The sequence below is a fragment of the Rhincodon typus genome, chromosome 3, assembly GCF_021869965.1.
Source record: "Rhincodon typus isolate 14 chromosome 3, sRhiTyp1.1, whole genome shotgun sequence".
Classification (NCBI taxonomy): domain Eukaryota; kingdom Metazoa; phylum Chordata; class Chondrichthyes; order Orectolobiformes; family Rhincodontidae; genus Rhincodon; species Rhincodon typus.
In genome coordinates this window covers 1,769,033-1,794,450 of record NC_063334.1, presented here as the reverse complement: position 1 = coordinate 1,794,450, position 25,418 = coordinate 1,769,033, and the positions used below count along the sequence as shown (strand labels likewise).

Here is a 25,418-nt window from a genome sequence, read left to right as displayed (position 1 = left end):
TTTTTTAATCTTACATATGTGATGTATTGAATTTCAGTATCTCAACAGTCAGTTTGTTTGATTTAGTTTTTGTGCCAAAAGTTAAAAGTTGGGTCCAGCTAAATCACGAAGTTAAACTTTTTCTTTCGTTGTCGTTATTTTGTTTGAAATAAGTTTTATTCTTTAGTTAAGAACATGGCATGTAAACCTGAGTAAACAAAGTAAATTTCTTTTGGAGGCTTGCACCAATTGGTTTGAATGCCAGTGAGAACTTTCTTATTTTACTTAGCTTGAGCAAGACAGCTGCATCCCTAATATGAAAGAGGCTGTCACTTGTACTTTTCTTCCATTTAAATAGAAATACGATATTAAAGATACCAAGCACTTATTCTTTGGGTCCTTTGCTTCTGATAATCAAGCAGTAATCTTAGAATACAGAGTAGAATATCCTTTATTGTCACATGTACTCCAGTACAAAAGTACAGTGAAAAGTTTTTACAATGGTGCCATTTTAGGTACAAGTACCTAGGTACAAATCTTGCATAAATTTAGGTACAAATCTTTGCCAGTAGTTATATATCTTTGTTAAATGCTAATTGAATCTAGTTTCTCTATACTGCCCCCGCTATTCAGTACCTCATTAAAGCTGCTGTTTCAGCTCACAAGTATCATCCCCTGAATCAAGCATTGATTTATTCACAAAACCCTCATCTTCGGACAGGAACATAACTCTAGCATGCTGGCAAGCTGAGTGTAAAAAATTCAGTGAAAATATTTACAGGAGTGGTGCATTTCTGAGCAAAACAAAGATGGATGAACTGTCTACAGATTTCTGCCAGAACCAGTTGAACTGATTGCTAGGAAATACTTTAGGAAGTAGGGTGTGCTGCTTTGAGATTTGTTTTTATTTCCAGCTTCCCTGCTGGAGTACATTTGCTCCCATTTAGTAGTTCAATTGTGATGATGTGGCCGTGATCGGAGTGGAAATTTACAGAAAAGCATCCATATAATCTTCCTTATGTGATGACGCTTTGAAGCATGTCCATGTGTTTCACTTTCCTCCCTCGTTAGAATTGTATAGATCTACAGCCCTGAAAAAAGGCCATTCAGCTCATCAAGTCTGTGCTGGTCAAAAACAACCGCCTAACTATTCTAATCCCATTTTCCAGCACTTGGCTTGGAGCCTGGTATGCCTTGGCATTGCAAGTGCGCATCTAAATATTTCATAAATACAGTGAGAGTTTCTGCCTCTGTCACCTTTTTCAGGCAGTAAGTTCCAGATTCCCCCCTCACCCTCTGAACCTCCTGATCCTTACTGGATCTACATTCCCATTCCACTAAAGGGAAAAATTTATTTTCATCTACCCTATTTGTATCCCTCATAATTTCGTATATCTCGATCATGCTCCCCCCACCCTCCGCCTCCTCTACTCCAAGGAAAATAACCTCAGTATGTCTGATCACTCCAGAACTAAAACTCTCCATCTCGGGCAACATCCGAGTAAATTTCCTCTGCACCTTCTCCTGTGCAATCACGTCTGCCCTATAATGTGGATTCAAGAACTGTGCACAGTACTCTAGCAGTGGCCTAACCAAGATTTGACAAAGCTTCAGCATTACCTCCCTGCTGTTTAAACTCTCTGCCTTGGCTAATAAAAGCGTATGCCTTCTTAACAACTTTATCTCCCTGTCCTGCTGCCTTAGGGGACGCGTGGGCATGCACACCAAGGCCCCTCAGATTTTCAGTGCTTTCTGGGCTTCTACAATTTGTTGTGCATTCCCATGCCTTGTTTGTCATGCACAAGTGCCTCACTTATCGCTGTATTTTACTGTTTTTTTTCTCACTGTGAAATACACACGGCAATAAAATAAAATTCAAAAATCATTTGCTGACTTATCCAGATTGGTCACAAATGGAATTCAATCAGTCCATCTATATTCTCCCTGTAATCTAAGACTATTCTCCTCACTGTTTACCATTCTATCAATTTTTGTATCATCTGTGAACTTTATCAATCAACCCTCCTGCATTCATTCTTTTCACTGATTTGCTATCCTAGTTACATGATCTTTTACATTTTGGCTATTGGTGGAATTGAATATTGTTGTGCCTTAAATTTTTGCGGTGAAAAGTGTAACATGAACATGAACCTGGATATATTTTGGAAGATAATGATTTCACTTAAATATTGAAATTATAGAATTTTACAGTACACCAGCAGGCCATTTGACCCATCATTGTCTGTTCAAGCTCTCTAAAGAGCCACCCAGCTAGTTCTGTTCTCCCTCCCTATCTCTAGTGCTCTAAACATTTATCACTTGCAAGTACATACCCAGCTTCCTTTTGAACCCTCGTATGGAATCTGTCTCCACCACTCTCCCAGGCATTCTGCATTTTAACAATACTCTAAGTAAAAAAAGTTTCTGCTCGTCTGACTCCTCTCTCTCTTACTGACAATCTTGAAATTATTGCTCCCTAGTTTCCAACTAGTAGAAACAAAATATCTTTCTTAATCCTGTCAAAATTGTTCATAATGTGAGCACCTCAATAAGGTCACCTCTTAATCTTCTCTGCTTCAAGGTGAATAAGCTCAATACCTGTAATCTTTCTTTATATCTAAGTCCCTCTCCATTGTGCACTCTCCAGGGCTTTAACATCCTTCCTTAAATAAGGTGCCCAGAACTGAACACACTACTCCAAATATGGTATGACCAATGATTTGTAGAGATATAGCATCACTTCCTTGGTTTTGCACTCTATGCCTCCATTTGTAAACCCAAGGATCCCATAAACCGCCTTAACGGTTGTTTCAACTTGCCTGGCCAACTTCAGCAAATTATGCATTTGAATTCCGAGGTCCCTTTGCTCCTGCACTCCCCCCAGAGTTGTACCATTTGAGTCTGTATTGTCTCTCATGTTTCTTCTACCAAAATGCATTCCCTCGCATTTCTCTCGATTAAAGTTCATCTGTTAGTTGTGTGCCCATTTGCCCAACTTGTCAGTGTCTCTCTGAAATTGCTCTGCATCATCCTCACAATCCACTCTTCTCCCTTGCTTAGTATCATCTGCAAATTTAAAGATTTTGCCCTCAACACCCATCTCCAGATCATTTATTAAAGTGAGAAAAATCAGAAGTCCCAACACCAATTGCTGGGGAACACCACTTTGAATTTGTCTCCAGTCTGAGAAATGCCCCTCCATACATACCCTCTGTTTCCTATCTTTTGTCCCAGGCAATGTGCATATTTGTTGAGTTGGCAGAAAAGTGCCTCTGCCAACTATGGACCCTGTTGAAGTCTGCAGATCTTGGCTTCAGAACTATTCTTGTAAAGATTATTTCTGGAGAAGTAGCAGTTACTACCACTTCTGTCTAATCTTGAGATAACTTGAAATTTATTAGATATCAAAGAAATAAGGGTTACCAAGGAACTTGGCAATGTTTATTGCACAGCAATAAAATTTTAAAAACCTTCTTTGTTCTATCCTTAAACTTCCATTCTTGCTTTGGTTCTGACAACCAGCTTAATGTGGAAATCTCCTGAGTTGAGAGAAATAAATAAAACAATATAAAGAAATGTTGAATTGTGTCCTTTTTGGCAGTTGATGTGGTAGTTGTGATGAAAGACTAAGTGGTGCGGCTGGGATATTGTACTGAAGCATCTGCTTGGAGGTTATACCATCCTGATTTGACATCTAATTGTAGTGTTTTACCTTTGGTAGGGTTCTTGAAATCTCGAGATCGAGCACATCACAAATTCTATGTTCAGTTGACTAAAACGCAGATGTTTATTCGTTTCATTGAAGAATGTTCTTTTGTGAGTGACAAGGATGCTGGCCTGGCATTTTTTGATGACTGTATAGATAAGGTAAGAATTTACAGTTCTTGAAATATCTTAGCTGAATTTCATAAATGCTTCATATTGTTGCTTTATGGCACATTTATGCCTAATGACTTGCAACTGAAGAATCCAATTTCCTAAGGAAATTTTTGACTGGCACCTTCTTATCGTTTTCAAGTAACTGCAAGATCATAAAGTGTCATGTTAGAAAATAGAAGTTCATAGCTCTTGAATATTAATAGTCCATTACAGTTTGTTAGTAAATTTGTTTAGCCATTAATTTTAATATTGATCACATATTAATATTTCTTGCAACAATAATTGAATTAGAAAAAAATCCTGCTTTCTTAAAAATTTCCACTACTTTTACCCCCTTGCCAGCTTTTTCATTCTGAAAAAGGCACGGAGAAAGGAACCAAGGTTAGTATGATCTGTTTGTAGTTTTTTCACTTAACTTTTTTCCTATAAGCAGCAGTGATTCACTTTCACAGCTCATCTGGTCTTCATATTCATTTTGGTATGAGAGTAGTGCATGAATAATTAGCTAATTTTGAGCACCAGGACAAAGTGAACAGCTATAAAAGCAAAATTACTGCATCTTCTGGAAATCTGAAACAAACACCGAATGCTGGAGAAACTCAGTAGCTCTGGCAGTATCTGTGGAGAAAGAAACAGTTAACATTTTAAGTCTGATAGGCTCTTCCTCAGAATGAGGTAAACGGGTAGATCGGTTAAGCAGGTTAGCAGGGTTCGTGATGAAAAAGATCATGCTGTGATTGAAGATCACCTATTCAGATCAGAAAGAACTCGTAGATAAGTCAGCTTAAAGTTAGTACAGGGACTGCAGTTGTGCTGAGAAAGTACAAAATATTTATTTGGGGTGATCAGTGAGGCTTAGCACGTGAACAAGTGGCTCTAAAACAAAAATGTGTTCCAACGCTTGAGTTATGAGATGAATTTTAAAGGAGGCTTTAAAAGGAAACAGGGAAGTTGAGAATCAGAAGTGCATAGAAAGATAATTTGAATTGTGGGTAGAGGCATGGTTGTCTCTGTTAATATATGATGTTGGCATGGGCCAAGTCTTGAGGTATTGACAACACAAGAAGCGATACAATGCTGAAAGTGATGAGAGATGGTGGAAGGGAGAAAACCTTGATGGATTTAAATCCAATTGAGAATTTTCCTTTTTAAGGTGTTGGAGTGGGAGTCAAAACGGGGAACCAGGACAGAGGTAGTGTCTCCAAGTGGTATTATGCAAATTGTACTTTCTGATGCATTCATGCGATGGGCAGCGGTTATGGCGCATCCTTAACTGCTCTCTGGTCAATTAAGAGTCAGTGACATTGAAGTGAGCCTGAAAACCAGACTAGGTAAGGATAGAAGATTTCCTTCCCTACGGACATTATTGAACCGGATGGGTTTTTACATAAATCAACAGTAGCTACGTAGTCACAATTCGCCTTTTCATTTCAAACTGCAAGTGCCTTTATGAAGGGGAGTGTGAAGCCACATGGAAAGGTACTAATTTCCTGCATTTATGAACACCAAGGTTGATTCTGACTACACTGAAGAGACAAAGCTAATTGAGCTGGATGAGTCACAGAAGAGTGAACACACTGTCTTTGTAATGCCTCTGGAGCCTCCACCATCGGATGGAAAAGATCCACCAGGAAAATTTAGGTAATGTATCATAGTCTTGGTGAAAGCCGTTTTTGTTTGTGTGACAGCAAGAAGCGTAGTCATTGAAAGTGATAGTACTGGATGCTGGTTGCAACTGGATGAATGAGGGTGGAATCAGTCTAGCACCCCCTCCCCTAGTGGCAAGACTGCCAAGAGCAGGAAGTTGATATGATCAACTTCGTCAAAGCCTGCAGCTTGGTCAACGAGGATTAAAACAGACACATAACAAGTCACCTAGCAAAGCCGTAAATGACATCCTGTGATACATTCTGGTACCGTGGAGGGGATGGAAACAAATTGGAGCAGATTCAGAATTGAAGTTCCAATAAATTTGAACATGCATTTGGGAGATACCACACATTTAAGGACTTTGAAGAGGAAAGGCACGTAGGTAGGAGATGGGGAAATTGCTGTGCAGTGTAGCGTTTGGTAGAGGAATGGTAAGGGCAGATTTAAATAAGAGGAGCTCTACGTGAAGGAAGAACATTTAACAATATTGACTAATATGGGTTCAGGTGGTGATAAACATTTCAGTGAGTTTGATGGAGCAGGGAGTCGGCCTCCTGGACGAGTTGAGCGCAGAGGGCATTCGGAGGGGAGTAATGAGAGAATAATGCTATTTTAGACCGAGGATAAGGGAGGTATGAGAACATCAGCTCTGGTGGGCTAACGGGAACGGAGTGAAGGGACAGGAGCTGAATGGATGGTGTCAATCTTTTTGACAAAGAAATCCATGAATTTCTTGCTCTTACTCTACAGTCATAACAGCACAAAAGGAATGAGTCCATTTAGCTAATCAAGTCCGTGCCAACACGCTCGAGGAATCCAATCAGTCCCATTCTTTGCTGTATTCCCATGGCCCTATCAGTTCTTTTCCCTGAACTGCCTGTCCACCTTTATCAAACCTATCATAATTTGTAAATCTCTATAAAATTGGCCCTCCGTTTTCTTCACCCTAAGGAGAACAATCTCCATGTTTCCAACTTTACCTTGTAGCTAAAATGTCTCCAACCTGGAAAATTTCGGATAAAATGAGGTCATTTGCACCCATCCTAAAGTGCAGTGACAAACCTAGATGCAGTACTCCAGTTGTGCTTTATAAAATTAATTTTAACTTGCCTGCTTTATCCTCAGTAGCTCAATTTCTGAAGCACAAGGTCAATTTTGTTATGGTCTTGGATGAGACCACCAAGTTATGATCATAGTCCTGATCACCCACTTATATGATTTGACTCAGCACCAGTAACTTTTACTTTTAAAATCAACCGAGTATGAGATCAGGGGATTTGGTAAGGAAATAAAGCCATAAGACTGTGTAGTTTTGAACAAACAATGAATTTATTTAGAACACTAATTAGTTAGAACACTAATACGATGTATAATAATATGCACAAGTTATTTCTAACTCTGAGATCTCCAGTTTCTCAGCGACTCTTTTCCTCCCCCTGCCCCCAGCTATCCTCATGAATTGTGTTGCAAGCACTTTGGTCTCAATCCTGTGAGGTGAACATATCCCTTTTAAATAAGAGGGAGCATAATAGTTACACAAAACAAATCAACAGGAAGCAAAGGCTTAGTGCTTCTCAATCTGTTAATTATTCTGTTCCTGTTGTTATATGGTCAATCATTTTTATTGTTATAAACATAATGATCACAAATGTATCACTCCCCAACCTCAATGTTTGTATGACTTTCATGTTTTTTTTGCTTCTCAGCCTTGTTTTAGACTTCCTTAACAAAGCACCAGTATTTAATCAAGCTGAAAGATGCTTTTGTTCATTAACCTACTCGGTTTAAACCAGATGATACCCCTTAAAACAATTAATTTCATGTCTTAGCTATTAAATTGTATTGTAATACCTGTATATTGGAATTTGGATTGTTAAAATTATTATATTTTATCTAGAAAATGCACAAAAGTATTTACTCAACTTGCTTTTGTTGCTTTCATCTTAGCTACAAAACTTTTCCAGTGCTTAAACCAGAGCTGTTTGACAGACCACAGGAATTAAAAATGCCAGTCAGTCTTTTAGTTGGAGCTACTATCCCTAGTAGTCCAGCCCTCATGGCAAAAAGAACAAAACAGGTAAGGGATCTTGTATGAATAGGTTCTTAACTTTAGTGCATGGTCACACAGATATCCTGTAAACAGCGTAGCATTTCATCTGTGTTCTACGAGAAATTTTGTTCACGTGTCCTAATGACAGGTATGAACACATAGCTGAATATTTTGTAGAAACAGCTTTCTAATGGAAAATGTAACACTATTACTGTAAAAATGTTAAGTCAGACTTTGGCTAAAATCTGAAGCTTCTATTGAACCACAGTGAGAATATTTTTGGTGAAAGCCATATACTGTGGCAATGTTTAATTACTTCATAATGATCTGTACTTTGTTTCACAGGAAATAAAAACTGCCCATAAAATTGCAAAGAAATACTTCTCAATCCCTGCACTTTGGTCCAAGTGCTTGTTCAGCCATTGTTACAGCCTTTGGTTCATTTGCTTACCAGCATATGTTGGGGTCTCCTATTCCAAGGTCCAAGCACTGCAGCAAGCATACGGTGTTCTCATCAAAATGAGAAATATGAAGGTGGATCCACTGGATGAGGCAAGTGCACATTTCACCACAAAAGGTTTCTTTAGTTCAGTTGATCAATGCAGAGTGGTGTAGAGATTTGTTAATTATCCTTGAGTCTCTGGCCCTGGAAAGATGAATATTAGTTGACTGTTCAACATAAAACCATTTTATTTGCTACAATTTCCGATGAATAACTATCGCTGACTTAAATGTTCAAGATTTTTTCACAAAATCTTCAATCGGACTTCATAGGCTGAATGTCTGTTGTTGTTCCTATATTAACAGATTAAGAAATGTTTCAGTATCAGTGTTGTATGAAATTGAACTGCACTTCTATTAATATTATTCCTGCTCACTGTTAAAGTTCTGTTCTATGCACAAGTGCAATTTACTATTTTCCTTTTCACTATGTATAGGTGTGCTACAGGGTTCTGATGCAATTATGTGGGCTCTTGGGCCACCCAGTACTTGCTGTTAGAGTACTGTTTGAAATGAAAAATGCAGGTGTACAACCAAACGCCATTACTTATGGTTATTACAACAAGGTATGTAAGAAAAAAAACTAAATCTATTTGCCTTGTACTGGAATTTTGAGTGTTTTCTTTCTTGGCCTTAAAGCTATTAGTACAAATTATGTTAGACCAACTGGCTTTCTTCATCAATAAAAGACCTTGTGTAGCGGCTTTTTGTTTTGAGGCTATCACTAGAAGGTAACTGGTATTCCTGATGCCTTTTTGTTTGATAGATCAATGCAGCAAGCAGAAACATGGATTTTCACAATCTGTACTGGCTGTCTCTTGCATGACTTGGACAAAGGAATTCAGCGACACCCAAATGCAGTTGAAACTGAGAATTGAACTATGAGAAGACAAGTGCAGTTGACACAGTAGCAGTGTTGGGGCTAAGCAGAACTTAGGATGACACCCCTGGGAGAAACACCCCTTCTAGAGTTCACTGCCTTTTGGGATGACTTTTCAGGTTTGGTTTAGATTGTTCTGTGCAGGCCTGTAGGAAGTCCATGCGCTGATTGGCTGGTAGTGCAACTTTTTGTAGGTGTACTTGATTGCACAGGTTGAATATGTTATACCTTTTCCATGTCGACAGATGTTGGGGTATTCTTTGTGAGTTACTCAGTTTACAAGACAAGTTTCCATGAGGAAGTGAGATATGTACATGAGGGTGAAAAGAATAGAAAAAATGATAACTGGGAATCAAGCAATTGTGAGAGAGGCTTACTACCAGATATAGGTCAGATATTGGGGCATAGCACCAATAACTAGTTCTTCAACACAGAAGATCAGCAATTACTGTTTTCCAGTTAGTTGTAAATAAGAGAGAGTATTAACAATCTTTTTTTGTTTGCAAGATTTTTGCGCCTTTGATTTTCCCTTGTGACTTTGTTCCCCTACCTTTTTTTTGTCTTTTGCTGCTTTTGTTTCCTTCTTTATCAACTTGCAAGTAGTCACCTGGGTTGTCAGAACTTCTGTCTCAGTAGGTGATGGTGCAAACCAAGCTAAGATTCTTAAACAACAATAGCTGAACCTGAATCTAAGAATAGTTGCATATTTCAGTTGTTCAGATATCCAGGACTGCCTACAATAAGAGTTAGTATCTCGCTCACAAGGACAAAAGTCCTGAACAAGTTAATTTAAACAATTTATCATCTGACCGATACCTGGTTAACATGGAGCAATTAAATGGTACATATTCACATGTTTAGAAATAGGTTTGACAGATGAATGATATCATAAAATGTGAGTTTTTGTGAAGGTTCATAATATCTTATTTTAAGAACTTGGGTTCAAAAGTTGAGGTGAAATAGTTTTTAACTTTTTCAGTTGTGTAAAGATCTGATTTCCTCTTCCCCCACTGATCAGAAAATAATTTTGTACACTGACCTGACAGCATAGAAGTCATGTGATTTTATCCAAATTACCAGTAAGCCACCTGGGAAGATGATTCTAGTGTTTGCAGGTTTGAATTTTCCAATGACCAGAGGGAGAGAAGAGGTCAAAGCAAGGCCTTAGTCCTCACCATCCTTTATTATGGCACTGAGTTGTGAGTTCTGCGCTACTGTCATGCGTGCCTTCAAGGGTGCTTCCACCATTGCTGCCTCCAACAGCATTCTCAACATTCACTGGCAGGATCAGATCAGAATCATTTCAAGGCCAATAGCAAAACAAGCCTTTTGCAAAGCCTGCTGCACTAAGGAGGTCATCTTGCCTTGGAAGAGGACAGCTGCCTGCCCAATTTAGTGTTGTCTAGAGAGCTGACTGTCAGTTTTATAAAAAGAGCAGAGGGGCCTCATTCAAACATTACAGGGACTCCCTGAACAAGTCCCTCATTGTATGGCACATTGACCATTGCCAATTGCCAATAGAAACCACAAGCAATAGACTGTGATGCCTGGAGATGCTTAGGTGTACTGCAGCCATCTTTGAGACTAATCGGCGAATTAGTATGAAAGGGAAAAGGGGGAAAGTATAGATCCAACTGTGGCAGCATTGACTATTCATTGACATTCACATGCTGTGGGAGAATTTGCTGGTATCATATAGGCCTGATGAGCCACCACCAGCCTGCAACCAATTAGTAGAACCTTCCTAAAAGCTTGGTCCACAAAGAAATGTTAAGAAGTTAGTTACGTATATATATTGCCAAGAATAATTTTCAAGTTGGCTGAACTCCAGAATTATACAGCATCTAATGTTGTATGAGAGCTCATCTTGCATGTACATGCACAAGACTTTTCTGGAATTAAATCTCCCATTAGAACGGTATCTTTTTCATCTCCAAATCAACAGTGCTCAGTGGATCACTGGTTGTTCTGAACCCTCCAAATTTGTAGCCTGACTGTAATTGCAAGGGTTGGTCAAACAGGCATTGAATGGGGAAAAGATAAGATGATTGTGTAGAAGGTGTTAAAAAATTTTTACTTAACACCAAAGTAGCATACCGGTTTGTTATTAGCTCTAAGCCTGTGCTCACTTCAGTCATGAGGATAGATTGAAGAAGTTGAGACTGTTCTTCTTGGAGAGAAGGCCAAAAGGATAGAGGTTTTCAAAATCAGGAGCGGCTGGATAAAAGAGATAAGGAGAAACTTCCCATTTTGTAAAATGGACAAGAAAGAGGACATAGATTTAAAATGACTTGCAAAGAAAGTTTTACAAAAAAAGCTTTACACAGCATGTACTTGGGGTATGGAATACACTGGGATGGTGGGTAGAGGCAGGTTCAATTGAAGTATTCATTTGGGCAGTGGATGATTATTTGGATCCAAATAACGTACGTGGGTTTGGAGGAAAAGCGGGAGATCGGAACTAGATCATTATTTTCATTTGAAAAGAAGGTGAAGGCACAGTGGGTGGAATGGCTTTCTCCACCTTGTGACTTCTGCGATTCCATGTGAACGACTTTTTTTGCAGGCTGTTTTGGAGAGCCCTTGGCCCAGCAGTAATCGCAGTGGTTGCTTTTTGTGGACAAAAGTGCGGAATGTGGTTCGTGGCGTATCTCAGTTTCGTCAAGTGTTTAAGAAATCAAGCTCTTCAAGCCCTCCAGTGCCACCGTTCTCAGGTATCCCTTTTAAAAGAGCAAAGTTCAATATCACAGATTGGAGAATGTTTGATTGCTTTTATAAAGTGATTGAGTGACTCTTGCAACTTGTGAGGATGTGATTGAAGTAATCAGTTAAGAGGTTTTGTTAGTCCCTCATTATTGCAGCTGTTTGATTTTAAAGATGCATGTTGTTGCAATATTAAATGAAGCATATGCCAGGTGACACAAAACAGTAAAATTTGTCTTGTAATGACTTTACAAATTGTACATTTTTATGCTTTCATGAAATATGGCTGTTGTTGGTAAGGCCAGCCTTTGTTGTCTGTTGCCTAATTTTCCTTGTGTTGAATCGATTGATAGATCATGTCAGAGAGTTAACACCATTATTATCGTCATGAGTCATGTACAAACCAGTTAAGGAAAGCAGACTTCCTTCCCTTTCGTAGAGGATGTTGGGTGAACCAGATGTGTGTTTTTTATGACAATTGATAAAAGTTTCATTTCATAGCACCATATCTGAGACTGGTTTTCAATCCCAGATATTTCTTATTTGAATATTTTAATAAGAGTTGAATTTTGTCAGTTGCCATGTGGGAGTCAGTTGCCATGTGGGATTTGAATCTGTCCCAGAGCATAGGCTGGGCTTCTGGGTTACATGTTTAATGACATTACAACTAGGCCACTGTATGTCCTTCAATTCAGTGACTCGGGTCCAAATCTGCCCATCCCTGGATCGTTGGAAGCAGTCCTGACCCAGTGAAGATCGTGACACACAGATCAATGTGGGAATTCTCCAGGAAGCTTAAACCTTTGGGCAATTCTCATGCTGCCCGGGATCTTGCGTGAAAGTTTTTAACTGAATTAGAGTTACAGAATTCAAGATTTGGGGCAGATCTACAGTATTTAATCTGATTAGTTAGCCCAGGAATTGTTTGCTCTGGAGTTAGATCAATTATAAGGCAGTAGAAGTTACTTAGACAGATATTTCAAAATGGTCAGAGGAGGTATATTCCTACTGTGAAGAAAAAATCTAAAAATCCACCCACGATTAACTGAATTAGTTAGGAAAAGCATCAACCTTGAGGGGACAAAAACACAGTTGTGCAAAGTTGTGTAGCAGATCAGATGAATGGTCAGAATATAAAGAATGGCAGAGGTGACTTGAAGGTTAATTCGGGAAAAGAAATTAAAGTATGGGGACGTCAGCTAGAAATGTAAGAACAAGTGTGAAGAATTTCTACAGGTATATAAAAAGAAAAAAGTACAAACTAATTGCTGGTCCTCATGAGAGTGAGAATGGGGAGTTAATTGTAGATTTTTAAGGAACTGATGGATTAAATTGACAGATATTTTCCATCTGTCCTCGGAGGATACAAAAACTTTCTGGTAATAGTTGTAATTCAGGAGGTGGAATGAGGAAAGGAATTGATGAAAGTACCATCACCAAGGAAGTGGTACTGAGCAAAATGATGAAACTGGGGCTGACAAGTCCTTGGGTTCTGATGGGCTTCATCCTATGATCTTTAAAAGAAGTGGCTTATAAGGCATTGGTGGTAATTTTTCCCAATTTTGCTGGATTCTGTGAAGGTTCCATCAGACTGTCAAGTAGCAAATGTAACCCCTCTGCTCAAGAAGTGAGGAAGACAGGAAATGATCAGCCAGTTAGCTTGATGTCTGTCATGAGGAAGTTGTCGAAATCCATCATTATGGAGGTTGTTGTTATTTGGGCAAGAGGGAAAATTAAGAATATTGAGGAAGAGATGAGATGGTTTTGTGAAAGGGAAATTGCGCTTAACCAATTTCTTAGACTTCTTTGAAAGAATAACCTGCTGTAGATAAAGGCAAGCCTAAAAAGTCATTGTGCTTGGATTTCCAATGGTGTTTGACAAGGTGCCACATCAAAGATTATTGCACAATGTTGAAGCATATAGTGTAGAGGGTAACAAACTGGTATGGGTGGAAGATTGGCTGACTGGCAGAACACCATGTATAAAATCGGTTTTCATCAGATTGGCAAGATATGACAAGTGGGGCCCTAACTTTCCACAGTTTACAACAATGACTTGGGTGAGGGGAATGAATATGTTACCGAGACTGAAGGGTTTGAGTTATAAGGAGAGACTGGATAGGCTGGGGCTTTTTTCCCTGGAGCGTAGGAGGTTGAGTTGTGACATTGTAGAAGTTTATAAAATCATGAGGGGCGTCGATTAGCTGAATAGTTAGGTCTTTTCCCTGGAGTAGGGGAGTCCAAAACTCGAGGGGAAAGATTTATAAAAGACCTGAGGGACAACTTTTACACACAGAGGGTGGTCCATATATGGAATGAGCTCCCCAGAGGAAGTGGTAGAGGCAAGTACAGTACAACATTTAAAAGACATTTGGACAGGTATATGGACAAGTAAATGGATATGGGCCAAATGCAGACAAATGGGACTAGTTCAGTTTAGGAAACCTGGTAGGCATGGATGAGTTGGGTGAAGGGTCTGTTTTCTGTGCAGTATGACTCTATAATTATTAAATTGTAGCTAAATTTGCAGATGATGCAAAGATAGGTAAGAATGTACATTGTGAAGAGAACATGAGGTTTCTGACTGATAGGTTGAGTTGGCAAAAATCTACCAGCTGCAACATTGAGGTAAAATGTCAAGTTGTACACTTTGACAGAAAGAATAGTAATAAAGTAGACTATAACTTAAACAGAAGACTGCAAAGTTCCAAGTGCAAAGAATCAGTGTTTTGTGCATGTGTCACAAAGTTAGTATATAGGTACAAGCAAATAAAGCTAATGGAATGTTATCCTTCGTTGCAAGCAGAATTGACTATCGAACTAAACGTATTTTACATGATCATAGAAATAAGCTCTGATGAAGAGTCATCTAGACTCTAAATGTTAGCTTGCTCTCCCTCTATGGATGCTGCCTGACCTGCTGTGATCTCCAGCCCTTTGTTTTCAGTACAGATTCCAGCATCGGCAGTAATTTGCTCCTAAGCATATTATCCCCCAGTTGGCCATTGAGACCTCATCTCAAACACTATGCAGTTTTGGTCGTGTTATTTAAAGAAGGATATAAATGCATTGGAGGTGCTTCAGAGGTAGTATACTGGATTGGCACCTGGAATTATTTGTTTGCTTTAAGAGGAAAGGTTGGATAGACAGGGTTTGTATCCAGTGGAGCTTAGAAGAGTGAGCTGTGACTTGACTTTGACGTATCCAAGATCCTGAGCAGGCTTGATAATGCAGACATGCAAAGCATGTTTCCTTGAGTGGCTGAGTCCAGAACTAAGGGCCACAGTTTTTAAATTAGAGGCTGCCTTTTTAATACAGACATGACAAGAGGAGAATGTTAGCTCAGTTGGCTGGATGGCTGGTTGGCAACGAAGAGTGATGCTAAAAGTGTGTGTTCAGTTCCCACACTGCTGATGTTGCTGTGAAGGGCACACTTGCTCAAACTCGCCCCTGTCCTGAGGCATGGTGACCCTCGGGCTAATTCACCACTAGTTCTCTCTCTCTAATGAGACAGTAACTTTTACTTAACCAGAACTACTATTTATTTCATAACTATGAACCGTTGACATCATATCTCAGAGTCAAAACACTAGCCCGTTTCTGAAACCTCCTTTTGCATACGCATTCACAAGAGTGTGAGCACCTTTATGGGTGTTATGGGTGGAGGGGAGAAAAACGGGAAGCAGTTCAGGTTGCAAGCGCTCAGGGTTTGATGTAGAAGTTCCTCTTTTGGTTTCCCAAATCCTTCATTTCTTTCACTTCTCTGTTGGAGGCACAAAACGATTGCTTTAATTATGAAGTAAACTATGAAGTCCCTTGCTTATTCATCAATAGCAGCAGCTTGCAACAACTGGTGGCCAAAACTAAACTGACTTTCTTCAGGCTTTAGGTGTTTTACTGGAGTGAGACAGACACAATCTGCCCTTACAGTGCTATTAAGGCTCCTGCCAGTATTATTCATGTCCACCAGCTTTCCAGCTACCCAGGAGCCAATCGGATGATGGCATTTGGCATCCACAACTGAACAACCAATCAGCAACCTGTGGCTGGCTGAATCTCACTTTGTACACCGATCGCTGGAGCCAAACTGTATCATCTGAGACCTTCTCCCACTATTTGCAAAGCAACTATGTAAACACACATTAGAATGAATTTTAATAACTCAGTTTTTAAAAATATAACCATTGTTTACTCAGTCCTTTGTTGTAAAACAATCCTTTTCCCAGTTCAGTTCACAATGAAAATTAATGTAAAGAATAGGAGGACAGGTGGAATTGAGGAGGCGGGGAGGCTGCAGAAGGATTTGGACAGGTTAGGAGAGTAGGCAAACAAGTGGCAGATGGAGTACAACGTAGAAAAGTGTGAGGTCCTGCACTTTGATAAGAAGAACAGAAGCATGGACTATTTTCTAAATGGGGAGAAAATTCAAAAGTCTGAAGTGCAAAGAGACTTGGGAGTTCTAGTCCAGGATTCTGTCATGGTAAACTTGCGGGTTGAGTTAGTAGTTAGGAGGGCAAATGAACTTTGGCATTTATTTAGAGAGGACCTGATTGTAAAAGCGGGGATGAATTGCTGAGGCTGTCTAAGGCTCTGGCCAGGCCACATTTGAGTATTGTGTACAGTTTTGTGCCCCATGTCTCAGGAAGGATACACTGGCCCTGTAGTGGGTTCAGAGAAGGTTCGTGAGAATGGTCTCAGGAATGAAAAGCTTAACATATGAGGAACGTTTAAGACCTCTGGGTCTTTCCTCGATGGAGTTTAGAAGGATGAGGGGGGATCTAATTGAAACTTTCAGAATACTGAATGGCCTGGACAAAGTGCATGTTGGGAAGATGTTACCATTGACAGGAGAGTCTAGCACCTGAGGGCACAGCCTTAGAGTAAAGGGAGGACCTTTTAGATTGGTGATAAAGAGAAACTTCAGCCAGGGACTGGTGAATCTATGGAACTCACTGCCTCAGAAGGCTGTGGAGGCTCAGTCATTGAGTATATTTAAGACGGAGATTGATTGGTTTTTGATTGTCAAGAGGATCAAGGGTTATGGGTAGAAAATGGGAGAATGGGGTTGAGAAACTTATCAGCCATGGTTGAATGGTGGAGCAGACTCGATGGGCTGAATGGCCTAATTTCTGCTTCTATGTCTTATGGTATTATAATATAGTTTTTACACTATGATCTCATTGAATTGTAGAGCACGTTTAAGGTGGGGTTGAATGGCCTATTTCTGTTCTTCATTCATATGTTTGTCTGGGTCCAACATGGAGTGGCATTCTTAAGGCCTTTGCAGTTTTGCTTCTTGGCCACTCAGATGTGAATTTTTCATTGAAAGTGTTTCAAATAATTTGTTAAATGTTAATAACTGAAAACTCTTCATTCAATGAAGCTTTAAATGTAGACTATTATTTATAACCGCTCATTTTTAAAGCCAGATTTCACTCTTAATTAGAAATTTCAATAAGCAGCTATTTAATTTTTAGTTACTGGCGGTCTTAATAAAAATTGTACAATGCAGTATTAGACTTGCCCATTCTGTGTTCTGTCACAGGTAGAGGCTATTTTTTGCCATTTGAAGTCTACCAGCTGGTTAGATGAGGGAATCTGGACTGTGGACTTCACTACTTTCACAACTACTTTTAATACTAGATTCTGCCGCAATGACACATGATTTAGTATGGTGGCACCGTGTTGCATATTTCATGAAACGACCCCGGACGATAAAATCTGTTTGGCTTTTGTCTCCATTTAATTGGGCTGCATTTTATTGTAAAAATAATGGTAAAGTTAACAATGCCTAATGTTGGTTCTGTGCAATTCAGACAGCAAATTCTGGGAAACATCATGTGCAATTAAAACACCAATCTGGGGTTGATTCACAAGATCTGATGTGTCACCTGAAACTTCACAAAATAGCCACTTCAGTGTAATTCACTATTCCAGTATGTTAAGTGGTATGAACTTCATGTTGCCACCTTTGAACATGTATCAATGCACCATAAAATCTTGGTCCTAGTCCACCCCGATCTAAATATCCTTTTGGGGTTTGGATTGTTTGGCTATTATAACCCTTATCTGGCAGTGAAAATTAAAATTTGTAGATAAGAGTTCCATTCCTATAGCTTTCATTCATCTTGGAGATTTTAAAAAGCATTTTCATTGCAGCTTTTCTAAATGTCTGTTTGTTTTGTTACTTCTTTCTCCCTCTTTCTCTTTACTTTCTGTACTTGATTTGACATTGACTTCATTATTTTGGCTTACACTTCCTGGTTCATAGTTTCAAACTGATTATTGTTCTTCAGTCTGATTTGAACAAAAGATATGTAGTTTCTTATCCTGTTAACCTGTGTCCTGAAAGCCCCACAGGGTGTGTTGCACTTGTTAGGTATTTGTGTGATCGTAAGTTGCAGTACAAAATGCTGTAAAAAGACAGTTTAAAAGAAATTTAAAATACTAGAAATGCTCAGCTCAGGCAGCATCTGTGTGGAGAGCTTAAGTGTTAAATAGGGCACAGCACCTGAAACATTGGCTGTGTTTCTTTCCGTTGATGCTATCTAGCGGGTGCTGAGTCATTCCAGGATTTTCTGTTTTCATTTGATGTTCCCCACATTTGCAGCATTTTGCCTTTGCTTGAAATACATAGGTTTTGGTTGGAAGGACAGTTCATGAAATCGGTCTTTTTTGGATAAGTTTATGAACAAAATGAAAAATGCTGACTTTGCGTAACCAGAGAGAGCCGGAAGTTCTGTTGGACATTTTGTATGGATATATTAACTAAACAGTCAAAGGGAAAGAGATGCAGCAAAAATGTTTCCCCTGGCAGTGGGGCCTAAAATAAAAGGCAAGCAATTTAGCAGTGAGATGAGCAGGAACTTCTTCACTCAGATGATTAATCTTTGTAATTTTCTACCCTAGAGGGCTATGGACATTGCATTCAAGACAGATACTGATAGATTTCTAATTATTAATAACATCACTGGGTACAGGGATAGTATGAGAATATGGCTTTGAGGTAGATGATCAGGTGGAAAAGTAAGCTGCAGTGAAGAAATAATTTTTCAAATGGAGATGGATAGGTTGGGTGAATGAGTCAAAATTTGACAGGTGTATAATACTGTTAAGTGTGAGGTTATTCATTTTGGCTGGAAGAATAGAAAGGCAACTTATCTAAATGGAGAGAAACTTCAGAGTTCTTCCATGCAGAGGGATCGCGATGTCCTTGTGCATGAATTGCAGAATGCCAGTATACAGGTAATTAGGGAGGCAAATGGAATTTTGGCATTTAATTCTAAAGGAATAGAGTGTAGAAGTGGGGAAGTGTAGCTAGAACTGCACAAAACATTAGTGAGACCAACCTGGAGTATTGCATGCAATTTTGGCCCTGTTAATTGAGGGATATAGTTACATTGGAGGCAGTTCAGAGGTGGTTCACTGGATTGATTCTGGAGATGAGGGGTTTTTCTTTTGGAGAGATTGAGTAGTTTGGGACTGTACTCCCTATGTGTTTAGAAGAATGAAAGGAAATCTAATTGAGGCATACAAGATGCTAAAGGTGATTGACATACAAAGGATGTCTCATGTGGGACAGTCTAGAATACGAGGTTTTGAGGGGTAGCGGAATTAGACATGAGAAATTGTTTCTATCAAAGGGTTGTGAATCTGTGGAATTCACGATCCTAGAGTGTGGTGGATCTGGGGCATTGAGTAAATTTGAGGGGGAGATAGATGGATTTTTAATTAGTAATGGATTGAAGGGTTACGGAGAGCAGGCAGGAATGTGGAGTTGGGGCAGAGGTGAGAACAGCCATGATCGTATCAAATTGTGCAGCAGGTTCGAGGGCCGCCTCCTGCTCCTGGTTATTATCTGTCAGCTATAATCTAGAATAGTGGAGCAGCCTTGGGCTCCCATGTTCTTCTAGTTTATATTAAGTTTTCAACTAAAATGGAATAGATTTGGTGGATTGTCCCCTTTTGAAGGTTTCTTACATAATATTTTACATTTGTTTTTATTTTCTGTACTGTACTATCAACTGACTGTGAACAGGTGGAAGTGATACAGATGCTGTGAGCCATGGCAGTGTGGATAGTTCTAACGATGCTAACAACGGAGAGCATGTGCTATTCGTCAGAGATCTAATCAGACTAGATTCTACCGAAAATCATGGTAGCACAGGTATTGGCTTTTGAATTATGCTAGACCCATTGGTGATCTTTGTAGAGTTTGCGAATGACTTGTGTTTACTTTAACCCCATTTTCATCTGGCACTCGCTGTCCTAAAGCTCCCTTATGCTTTCTTCTGATGAGCGTTATTTAATTGTTTCAAACGTGGAAAGTCGTTGCATTTAACTTCACATTCTTCGTGTTTTTGCTACTTTGACTGAATGTTGTTGCATTTTATGTAAAACATCCTGTGATTTCAAGTTTACGGTATTGACAGAGGGATTTCCTAGTTAATTCCTCCTGATTTGAATGAATACGTAGAAGTAGCATTGCGGTATATGTAGCTGGAATGTTCTGTATCACCTGTCTTTTGTGGAGAAATTTGCAAAGAGAAACACCTTTGACCACAAGTCTATCAGGAAGTGGTCAGTACGTAGTGTCCTCACGATCCTGTGGGAACAGGAGAAGGTGGATCCTGTCGGGTTGTTCCCTGAGCAGACTGTCAAAGTCAGTTGGCAGCATGCCTGATCACCAGAACTTTCTAACAAGCACCAAGATGTCGCTTGGCTGGTGGAGAGAAGGGCACTACTTGTGAGATCTTTCATGTACACCCAGACTCTCTGCACAACCACACACTGCCCACATCTCCTTCTGGAATGTGCCTTTGCAAAGGAAGTATGGAGAAAGATGCAGTGGTTCTTGTTGAGCTTCATCCGGAACAGCTCTGTGACACAGGACTCTGTGCTCTATGGTTTGTCCCCAGGGACGCACGACCAGGCAAGTATCCCCTGCACTTGGAGGACCATCAATTCAGTGAAAGACCCTCTTTGGTCTGCCGGAAACTTATTGGTCTTTCAGAGCAAGGAGTTGATTTTGACAGTGTTGCAGACTGGCACATCCCAAGGTCCAGAACTATGTGCCGAGAGACAAACTAAAGCTTGGGGAAGCTGCCGCCAAGGCATCGTGGGGCAAGACCACCATCTCGGGTCTTTCTGCTGAAGTATAATGTGGTCCGTTCAGTTATCAGTTACGTGAGGAAAGGGCTGCGCTCCAAAAGTTTGTGAGACTCTGGATAAACCTGTTAGACTATAACCTGGTGTTGTGTGACTTCTGACTCTGTGGCTGTAGCTGGTCAGTGCATGCAAAACTACCTGCTATTAGATGGAGTTCAGAACAGCAGCCAAGACATCATTGACTTCAAGGGTGAGAGGGACTGAGGGCAGGGGCAAAAACAGAAGAAATTTTCAGAGGACAGAGCGCAGGAGCAGAAACCTGGAGTCTTGAAAGCAGGTGGGCCCAGAGCATGAATTCTGGCAAATGACATTAAATTGAAACACTCAACTTTTCACAAGTATGTTGTGTTTATTTTGTTAATAGTATTAAAGCGAGACAATATTAAATAAGTTGACTTTGAATGGGTACTTGGGCGAAAAAACTGCATAAATAACTTTTAATTTCTTGTGAAATACCTCTTGAAATAGCTCATAGTTAACATGGCTTTCTTACAGGTGCCCAGTCAGACCAGGGGTATGGATCTAAAGATGAACTTCGACGTGATGACACTGAAGAAACACTGATAGAAATTGACTCATCCAGTACAATTAAAGAGCGCAAAGGTGAAGATTGAGGATCAATGTAACTGCAGATAGACTTAACTCGGGCATTTTCATTCATTTTGTAAAGATTCCTGGGTGGTAGCACATCAGAGTTGGTCAAGCGATTCTTTTGTGCATCATTTACTGCTACTAGATGCACTACTGTGAACAAGTGTCTAAGAAATAAGTGCTTCCTCATTCTGAGGTGACATATTAGGGAAGCCAAGTTTTTGCAGAATGGTTTTCTGTTGCAACTTATGATCAATTTGAGCAAAGTTAAAGAGCGGTACCTGGCAGAGGGAGATCCAGGCTTGGAAATGCTTCTTATTAATGGAATGTAACTTTGTGAAATTATGTACTGCAAATGCATATTTACGACATAACGACGTGAAGTGACTGTTTCAGGATAAATTTCCAGTGAGTTCTTCTATACAAGAAATGTTCTAAGATCACTATTTAAAAGGCATCATATGTGAATACTGTTGGTCAGTGTCACTGCGTTTTCCACTGTTTCTTGTCTAAGCTCAAACATTATGAGTAACCTCCTGGGTGAGTTACTGTGTGGTTCTAGTACTGCCAAATCTCCAACCTATCAAGTTTTCTCATTCCATGAGCCTTGATGGTTAACTCAGTTGTGGGTGCTGTTTCTTCCCCTCTTCCAAGAAACCACCACCAACATCCTCCAAGATTGCTTCATGCTATTTAATCCATGTATGCTTACAAACTTCATATCAGTCTTGATCCAGTCCTTTTTTCAGGTATCAGGTGGCCAAATTAGCTATTTTTAGAATTTTAATCCTCATTTTAAAATGTCTCCTTGGCTTATGTCCCCTATCTCTGTCACCTGCTGCAGCCACACAGCCCTCTGAGAAATCTGCATGACTCCACCTCTAGCTTGAGTAGTTTTTATTACTCTTTTGGTGGTTGTGCTACAGTTGCCTCAGCTCCAAGCTCGGCACCTCCTTTTATTGCACTTTCATCCTTTAAGGCTCCCTTTAAAACCTACCTCGAATAGAACACAGGGTTGGATTAAAGGGGAAATTTTCAGAATGGCAACCGTAACTAGTGGATTGCCAGGGGTTCAGTGCTTGGGACCACATATTTACTAAATATTAATGACTTGAGAGACAGAAGTGAAGTTAATGTAACCAAGTTTGCAGATGGCGCAAAAATAAATGGGAGGGCAAGTTGTGAAGATAGAGATGGGGAGTGGGCAAAAACTTGGCAAATGGAATAAAATGGGAAAGTGAGGTTATGCACTTGGGCAGGAAGTCGGAAGAGCTGCATATTATTTAAATGGGTAAAAGACTGCAGAAATCTGCAGCAGAGGGATTTGGTAGTCATAGTGTTTGAGTCACAAAAGAACTAGGACTTTTACAATTAATGGTAGGGTCCTGGGGAGTGTTGCCGAACTGACCAAGGAGTGCAGGTGCACAGTTCCTTGAAAGTGAAGTTGCTGTTAGGGTGGTGAAGAAGGCTTTGGTACGTGTGCCTTCATTGGTCAGAACATTGAGTACAGGAGTTGGGACATCCTGTTACTGCTGTACAGGACATTGGCGAACTATTTTTTGAATACTGCTTACAATTCTGGTTGCCCTTTTATAGGAAGGATATTATTAAATGGGAGAGGGTGCAGAAAAGATTTACATGGATGTTACCGGGGACTGGTGAGTTTGAGCTATAGGGATGGTCTGAATAGGCTGGGGCTTTTTTCCCAGAGCATCAGAAGCAAATGGGTGACCCAAAGAGGTTTATAAAATCATGAGAGGCATGGAGAGGGTCAATGGACACCAATCTTTTTCCTAGGATATGGGAATCCAAAATTAGAGGGCATAGGAGAAAGGTATAAAAAGGACCCGAGGGGAAACTTTTTCATGCAGTGGGTGGAGCTTAAATGCAACAAGCTGCCAGATGAAGTGGTGGAGGCTGGTACAATTACAACGTTTAAAATGCACCTGGATGGGTATATGAATAGGAAGGTTTTAAAGGAATATGGGCCAAATACGTGGAAATGGGACTAGGTCAGATTGGGATGTTTGGTCGGCGTGCACAAGTTCGACTGAAGAGTCTTTTTCTATGCTGTATGACTCTATAACTAGCATCCACGTTCAGCAGGTAATAGGGAAGGTAAATGGAATTTTGGCCTTTGTTCCAAAGGGAATGGAGTCTGAAAATGGGCAAGTCATAATAAAACTATACAAGAAATTAGTCGGACCACAACTGGAAGACTGTGAACAGCTTTGGGCCCCTTATCTAAGAAAGGATTTATTGGCATTGGTGGCAGCCCAGAGAAGGTTCACTATGTTTATCTAGATATGAAAGGATTTTCTTATGGGGACAAACTGAGTGGGTTGTGCGTATACTCATTGAAGTTTGGAAAAATGAGAGATGAACTTTGAAACATGAAAGATAGGGTGGATATGGAGAGGTAGTTTCCTTTTTGGGAGAGTCTAGGACCGGGGGCACGATCTCAGAGTAAGGGGCTGCCCATTTAAGATAGATGAGAACTTTGTTTTTCTCTAAGGTTGGTGAATCTGTGGAATTCTTTTACTGTAAATGTATATTCAAGGCTGCGATGGACAGAATTTTAATCAGTGAGGAAATCGGGGGTTATTGGGGGGAAATGCAGGAAAGTAGAATTGAGGATTATCAAATCAGACGTGGTCGCATTGAATGGCAGAATCTGACTCGATGGGGGGGATGGCCTAATTCTGCTCATATGGCTGTTTGGTCAAGTTTTGGTTATCTGGCCTTTACATGGTTCAATGTCATATTTTGTTTTATAATGTGCAAGTGAACTATCCTGGGACTTCCCATTATTTTAGTGATGTGAATGTGAATTGTTTTTCTACAGTTTATTCTTGTTTTAAATATCTGTTGAAAGAGTTATGAACTCTAATAAGAATGGAGACCATATTCTCCTCAAGTCTGCCCTGCTATTTAATGCAATCATGACTAAATTTCCTCAACTCCACTTCCCTGCTGAGGCCTAATCTGCTTTTTATGCATATGTATGTTCTTCACTTGTAATCTAATCTTATTTATTTCTTATGTAAATTTGATTTTGAAGTAGGAGCCATTTTTGACCAAATTTATATTGGCATTTTATCATCAGGAAAAGAGTCAGACAGCTCTGATGTGGATCAATCAGTGAGTAAAAACAGTACGAATTCTAGTTTACCAGAAAAACTTCATTCCTGTAGCAGCATTGTAAAGCTACAATGTGCTACTGTTGGCAACCAAGGAAACAATGGTAAGCGATTGTTTTGTTCTCACTCATTAACAGTATCGTATTGGATTACACTGCTATTCATTACCATTTTAGCAATTTTTTTGGAGTTCTTTGTGCCACTGGAAACCTCCTCAGTGAGACACGTTCCACGTATTAAAGACACTTTTTAAAAAAAAACTGGCACATTTAACTGCTCAGTGGGAATGATATTAACTTCTTTTCTCACTGAAATCCAATGTAAAAAAGATCCTGACGTTTCGGGCCTAGACCCTTCATCAGAAAAGGGGGAGGGGAAGGGGGTTCTGAAATAAATAGGGAGAGAGTGGGAGGCGGATAGAAGATGGATAGAGGAGAGGATAGGTGGAGAGGAAACAAACAGGTCGAAGAGGCGGGGATGGGGCCAGTAAAGGTGAGTGTAGGTGGGGAGTTAGGCAGGGGATAGGTCAGTCCAGGGAGGACGGACAGGTCAAGGGGGCAGGATGAGGTTGGTCGGTAGGAGATGGAGGTGCGGCTTGAGGTGGGAGGAGGGGATAGGTGGGAGGAAGAACAGGTTAGGGAGGCAGGGACGAGCTGGACTGGTTTTGGGATGCGGTAGGGGGAGGGGAGATTTTGAAACTTGTGAAATCCACATTGATACCATTGGGCTGCAGGGTTCCCAAGCGGAATATGAGTTGCTGTTCCTGCAACCTTCGGGTGGCATCGTTGTGGCACTGCAGGAGGCCCAGGATGGACATGTCGTCTGAGGAATGGGAGGGGGAGTTGAAATGGTTCGCGACTGGGAGGTGCAGTTGTTT

At 40.1% G+C, this 25,418-nt stretch overlaps 1 protein-coding gene across 1 annotated transcript in view; it reads left to right on the top strand.

Moving 5' to 3' along the window:
• dennd4c (DENN/MADD domain containing 4C) overlaps window positions 1–25,418 on the top strand; it is a 135,232-nt gene that overhangs the window by 81,050 nt on the left and 28,764 nt on the right. The window contains exons 14-23 of the mRNA XM_048619579.1: window positions 3,701–3,846; window positions 4,201–4,239; window positions 5,369–5,499; window positions 7,456–7,585; window positions 7,904–8,110; window positions 8,497–8,625; window positions 11,506–11,653; window positions 19,681–19,809; window positions 21,306–21,413; window positions 24,508–24,645. Coding sequence (XP_048475536.1) covers window positions 3,701–3,846; window positions 4,201–4,239; window positions 5,369–5,499; window positions 7,456–7,585; window positions 7,904–8,110; window positions 8,497–8,625; window positions 11,506–11,653; window positions 19,681–19,809; window positions 21,306–21,413; window positions 24,508–24,645 — 1,305 coding nt within the window. The remainder of the gene's footprint in view (window positions 1–3,700; window positions 3,847–4,200; window positions 4,240–5,368; window positions 5,500–7,455; window positions 7,586–7,903; window positions 8,111–8,496; window positions 8,626–11,505; window positions 11,654–19,680; window positions 19,810–21,305; window positions 21,414–24,507; window positions 24,646–25,418) is intronic.